General features: G+C 25.8%; 1 protein-coding gene across 1 annotated transcript in view; it reads left to right on the top strand.

Moving 5' to 3' along the window:
- Positions 1-6,832, top strand: part of LOC105450631 (rho guanine nucleotide exchange factor 12-like) — a 130,120-nt gene extending 123,288 nt beyond the window's left edge. The window contains exons 2-3 of the mRNA XM_011690567.1: positions 1,965-2,197; positions 6,741-6,832. Coding sequence (XP_011688869.1) covers positions 2,026-2,197; positions 6,741-6,832 — 264 coding nt within the window. The 5' untranslated portion in view covers positions 1,965-2,025. The remainder of the gene's footprint in view (positions 1-1,964; positions 2,198-6,740) is intronic.
- The last annotated feature ends 129 nt before the right edge of the window (positions 6,833-6,961 follow it).

Below are 6,961 nucleotides of genomic sequence, written 5' to 3'. Positions count from 1 at the left end.
ACGTGTGCTCTTCCGATCTATAGCCAAGTTATTAAACTAGCCTCATTATTTAAAAAAGATTTCAAAAAAGCTTATTTGTGAAAAATATTTAAAAATTTAAAAAATGGAAAAGTGATAAACTGGATTATAATGAAACAAAAACTTGGCGTGTCCGGGTCGTTTTAAAATGCAATATTCCACATGTTTTATAGTATATAAATTATTTGCAGATATACACAAACATAATAGTCAGACAAAGTACCTGAGTTGCATGAAAACCCAATGTTTCACAGCCAATGGTTTATAGTATATGAAAAATTTGTAATACAAATAAATATACATATATAAAAACATTATTACATACAATAGTTGCGGATATACACAAACATGAATATATATTGAAATCATTTTCATATAAATTTACATATTGTTTAATACAGAAATGCAATTAATGACCCGGACACGCCAAGTTTTTTCTTCATTATAATCCAGGTCATCACTTTTCCATTTTAAAAATTTTTAAATAATTTTCACAAATAAGCTTTTTTGAGGTCTTTTTTAAATAATGAGGCTAGTTTAATAACTTGGCTATAATTTTATTGATTTCACGACTATTTTTGATCAATTAATTTTTAAATAATTGTATATTTAAATTATAAAAAAAATTGTTCTTAGATTTAGAAAGAATGTAAGTGACATTTTTTATGTATTTGGCGTATATTTTTTTTTTTTAAAAGTTAAAATCTATTTTTAATTAATTGTTTAAGATCAATAAAAATTAAATCAACTGATATACATATTGTAGATGTTTAATTTATTAAATTAAATTTGTAATTAATAATAATTAACAATTAATTATTTGTTTTGTTAGGCAATGTTTTATTGTCTTAAAATATTTTATGCCATATATTATACCATATCAGTTATTTTATAAAATAATTTAAATAAAAACTAGTTGAAATGAAATATTTTATATGGTCTTTCAATGAAAATGCTGTTTCAAATAAATGAAATTAATAATCAGTTATTGAAAAGGTTTTGTCTGAAAATATTAATATGAGGATGATACACACACACACACACACACACACACACGCACCCGCACGCACGCACGCACGCACGCACGCACGCACGCACGCACGCACGCACGCACGCACGCACGCACGCACGCACGCACGCACGCACGCACGCACGCACGCACGACACGCACGCACGCACGCACGCACGCACGCACGCACGCACGCACGCACGCACGCACGCACGCACACACACACACACGCACACTACTGCTATAATTTGAAATAAATTCTCTCAATAAGAAATTGAATTATTATATCAATTGAATATATAATTATAATTAATTAGAACAGGATTTACACTTTACAGTCATACGGCACATATTTGCCTGAAATAAATTTCTCAAATTTGCCTAAATAATTTTCTTAAATTCTAATTTTTTTATATTTATTAAAAATTTTATGTACAAGAATATTTTAAAAGTAATTTTTAATTTTATAATTTTTAACTTCTTTTTTTTAAGTGCATATTTTAATGAATGGAGTAAATTTCAAATAAATTTCTTAAAATGACATGTTTATATATATAATATATTTATGTTATCTAAATATATATTTTATAATATGTATAGAATTATTATACATCCAGTGATTGCTTATCTTTAGCTTCTTTATCATATTTTAATTGCATTTATAATTTATATTATTCCTTTTTTAAATTAAATTTACAAAGACTGTACGAAAATATGTCTTTATTGTAATATGTTGTATGAAAGGAAATGAAACTTAATCAGTATCAGAGGAAGATTTTTAAGAGAATTTTATAAAATTCTTATTTTTTTATTTAATTATTTATTAAATTTTATATAAAAATATGCATAGAATTGAATTATTAAAGGATTTTGTTTGAAATTAACTCTACTTAATATAAAAATATGCGGAGAGCTTTGAAAAATCTTGTTTTACAAGAGGGAGAATTACGACAGATCGGTAGCAACAGAGGTGAGGCAGGGTGGAGCTCGACGGAGGGATGAATGGAACGGCAGCGCTACGACGCAGCGTCGGGGCTGGTGCAGGCGCCATCAGTGGTGGAGCCATCGAACCAGCACCCATCGCCACTCTAGTCGTATACAAGGACGATGCTGGATTTGGAATGAAAGTTTCTGGTGACAATCCAGTCTACGTTCAGTCTGTAAAAGAAGGTTCGCAAAAGTTTGACGTGCATTAATATTTGTATAATTAAATTTTTAGAAGACTGCAGGATTTTTTTTTGAATTCATGAAAAGTTCTCTCTTTGGAGACAATGCATACGCTTAATACAATTTATATATAAGGCGTTTCCTCTAATTTGAGCTAGAATTATTTGTTTTTCAATAATACGAAAAATGTTAAAGGAAAAGATTGTTTCAAAAGGGCAAATATTATGGGAAGCAAAAAATTGTATTTATGATATTATATTTTACAAGATTTCAAAGTTATTGCCATCTTTTTTAAAGTGGAATTGAAATGGTATAATTATTTTAATTTTTCTGCATACGAAAGTATTGAAGTAGAGTTATAAAAATCCAATAGTTTATAAGGTATTTTATACTTCATTCTGGCATATTTGTTAATATAAATATCTTGTAAACAAATTTTTTTATTATATATTATCTTCAGGTGGTACTTGCATAAAATGATTTTTCTACAAATGTACTAAAATTTTGAATACAAGTAAATTAAAGTGCTCTCTATGTTTGTATGCAATTAGAAACATATTGATTTTCTAATTTTTGAGATAATTGCAATTAAAATGTATAGTTTTTACATGTGATGTATGTATGCAACTTAAGTTAATGTCAGATTTTGAATTATAGTATCCATACCATTCTTAGGATTCTTATAAAAAACGAGTATGATATAGAACAAGAATATATAAATGTTACAAAAAAGTTTCAAAATTGTAGATCGTTTAGTTTAAAAATTGTAATTAAACAAAGTATGTAACATACGCACTGTTCAACGCGAAATAGTTTGAGGTTATGAAGTGGCTAATGACACATCATGACACATCGAGTCTTTTTCTCTTTCTTTGAGATATTGCCGAAATTACTTTTAATCTTTTCCTAAGAGTTTTCGTTTTAATAAATTAACTTTTATGTCTCATTTGAGGAGTCACATCTTTATTATCTTAGTATATGTATGTACATTATATACAAGAGTCTTAGAGTGTGTAGGAGCAACCAAAAGTTTATTCCAGCAAGCCAAAATAAATAATTGATTGTTTACTTTTTGCTTATTATTAAACATTGTGCTGATATATTTTATCAATAAGATGTTAATATAAGGTGTTAAACTTTTAAGTGTATTTAATATATTATAACTACATGTTGAAACTTTCTTTTCACTAATAAGATCCCAGTTTTTTAATGGGACTGTTGCGCAAGTACCACCTTAATATCATTTATCTAATACTTTTATGTATAGATTGAGATGGAACAATTGATGTAAAGAAAATACATAGTTGTTTTTTTTAAATTTGTGATTGTATAATTTTTTAAGTATTAATATTTATGAAATATTTTATATTTTGTCAAAGTATGCCAAAATAAAATATGGAATACGAAATATCTTGTTAGATAATTAATTTTTCTTAAGTTTAACTTTAAAAATATTTTTAAAGAATTATTATGTAAAATCATATAATTTTATTTGAAAGATAATAGTGATTTTGAAATTTTGTAAAATATGAATAAATTTTTTTGTTTATTATAATATTTGCTCTTCGGAAACAAATAATTTTTTTCTTTAATGTTTTTTGTATCATTAAAAACAATAGAAATGTTCTAGATATTTGTATCAGAAGAAACATTATGTATAAAACTTTCTGATACAAATTTTGAGACAATTGTGTTTCACACACATTATTCAAATATAATTTTTTAAACATTCTTGAATCGTATACAAATCAGTATGTATAATATATATGTTTTTTGAATTACCAAAGGATATAGCCGGATATGAAAAGTATTCTCACCAAATTGGGCTTGCCATGTATCGATAGTTAGACCTAACGTTGGATAATTACTCAAAAGAAATATTTTAAGGCCAGTTGTTTAAAATTAATATAGTTATTTAATGCAAATAAGTATTATGCATATAAAATAAATATATTATAAAATAATTGGATTAGATACATTGCTAGCCATTAAAATGTAATACCAAGAATGATATGACATCAAAATGATATTTATATATTAGATTATTTATGAGACTTATGGGATTTAAAGAGAAGTTTAGCTTGACAGTTTTATTAGAAGTATAGTTTAATTCCATATTTTACTGTAATCTATTTATCCTAAATTTTGGTTTAATATGATGTTTTCTCCATTACTGTAATTTTAATACTCAGTAGTGTAATTAAGTTATTTTTCTGCGCAGAAATTTGAGAAAATTATATTTCAAATTTTTAACATTGGTGCTTATTTCTAAAAGATCTAAATTTTTAGATGAATAATGTTGAAAGATGTAACAGAAAAAATATGACGTTACTCGACAGTTTTATTTAAAAATTGTCAACTTCAATTTTTTTAAATTCGAGTTTGTATCCTAAAATCTTTAAAAATTTTTATTTGTTGATGATTAGAGCATTAATGGATTTTTTTCATAATTTTTCAATAAATTAGAAAAAAATTATGATTAAAAATTGTTTTGGATTACCACTATTGCAACAGTAAAGATAAATGATTAAAACTTGATGAAAATTATTCTTTTATAAGTAGAGGACTAACGATCGATGTATAGCAAGTCCAGGAGGAAAGGGGGGGATATCCGATTATACTCTTTATCAATTTATGAATCTAATATCTGAAAATTAAAAGAAGCAAATTTTATATGGCGGTTATCAAGTAAATAATTTTTGCATAGGATTCTTAGTTAATAATAGTTAGTGGTTGTTAAAAAAATTACAGATATCAAGTTTGATACACAGATATATCTATGTACGAAAATTAACTAATTAATGACTACTATACTGGATTTTATAATTTATATTGAATTTTTAATAATTTTGATCTTAAATTTAAAAATACTGATTTAAAGGATTATTTATTTTTATAACATTTCTGCGGCTATTTAAAAGTTAATAAATGATACTCTGTTTAATAATAATAAAAAAAATGCCCAAGAATTAAATTCTTGTCGTTTTGTCGTGTCTAATCGGTTTTTCGTAGTTTTTTGAATGCTGATGAATGCAATTCTGTTTAGCAAATTGGTCTATTATTTCATAATTTTATAAATTTGCAATTGAAGTTACAGAAAGGATTATTTTAATATATTTTGGTATATTATAATAATGATATATAATTGAAATAATTTTATTGCAGTGTTATATTGAAATTGTAATATAATGAAGATTAAATATGTATTGTTAGGACTTCTATACTTAAAAGAAATTTATTGTGTTATTTACGATTAAAAAGATATTTATGATTAACATAGAATCCATCAATATCATAAAATCAGAATCATAATTTTGCACAATAGATTATATATTAATTACAAATATATTTTTAGCCATATTCAATACAACAAATTATTTTTAATGGCTAAAAATGCTAACATTTAATTTTAATTGTGCAATAAAGCATCTCCAACACATTTACATATTACGCTTACATAATACTCTAACGTTTAAAATGGTCTTTTTTTGTAATTTTAACTGCAATTTTTTTTCTAAACTACGAAAATTGATTATTCTCACTCTAGAATACTTGAAAACAATTATTTTTTTATTCAATTTTTTGAAACATTTAAGACAAAAATTTTAATATAAAAATTTTAAAGCTATAATGGTTTTCAAATGAAAAGAATTTAAAGATTACGAATGACAGAGGTAGAAGAATTTCACGTGTTCTTCAGGGATGGCAAGATGATCATTGATAAAGGTGCCTCCATGAAATCAAATGCTTTTAACAATAACAATATTATTGTACAAATATGCAATAAGAATTTTATTAAAAAATTATTTGTTTATGGTACTGAATTTATTATAAAAATATTTTAAAAATATATATATACAGGATGTTTCAGAAATAGTTGGCCAAACTTTAAGAGCATATTCCACTCATTATAAGGATGAAAAAAGTCATATATACATGAGTTTGGAAATGCTTCCTTTCCAAGTTATAAACATTTTTAAAATTTGAATAAATACACTGTTGCAAATACCACTGAGCAAAAATTACTCGTGATGGATAATCCGCTTATAAGAAAGCTTGTACTCGTGATAAGGATGCAAAAGAGCTTCGTTTAATATCCTCTACACAGTTGAGGATGAAACATTTTGCATTTCTAATGCGATCCGCTCTCGTACTAAGTAAAGAAAGACTTAAATAAAGACTGATTCCAAATCCATACAGACCTATCTAATAACCTTTTGTTTACTTTAGAAGGTGAATGGAAGTACAATTCATAAAACGTCGAAGCGAGGCATGTCATCCAAATAAATAAATACGTAAATACGTACAATGTAAATAAGAAATGTTTATAACTAGGAAAAGAAGCGTTTCCGAACCCATGTTTATATGACTTTTTTTTATCCTTATAATGAGTGGAATATGCTCTTAAAGTTTGGCCAACTATTTCTGAAACACCCTGTATATGTATAATAAATAAATGTATCTGTACACATAATAGTTGTATCTGTACACATATTTATATATACATAGATTATTAATGTTCTTACAAGAATGATATATTTTGTAGGCGGTGCTGCAGCAAGAGCTGGTCTTCATGCAGGCGATAAAATAATCAAGGTGAATAATGATAATAAAGTGCATTGGAAGAAAGTTACATGAAGCTTGTTAATTTAGATTATTATTAATTTTTTTTTTATATACAGGGTGAGTCATTTTAATCGACGGATCCAAATATCTGCTAAAATACGCAAGCTACAAAAAAATAGATCGGAAGAGCACACGTCTGAA

The sequence above is a fragment of the Wasmannia auropunctata genome, unplaced genomic scaffold (assembly GCF_000956235.1).
Source record: "Wasmannia auropunctata unplaced genomic scaffold, wasmannia.A_1.0 LD336111.1, whole genome shotgun sequence".
Taxonomy (NCBI): domain Eukaryota; kingdom Metazoa; phylum Arthropoda; class Insecta; order Hymenoptera; family Formicidae; genus Wasmannia; species Wasmannia auropunctata.
The sequence above is the reverse complement of the archived record's forward strand: the minus strand, read 5'-3'. Positions and strand labels throughout refer to the sequence as shown.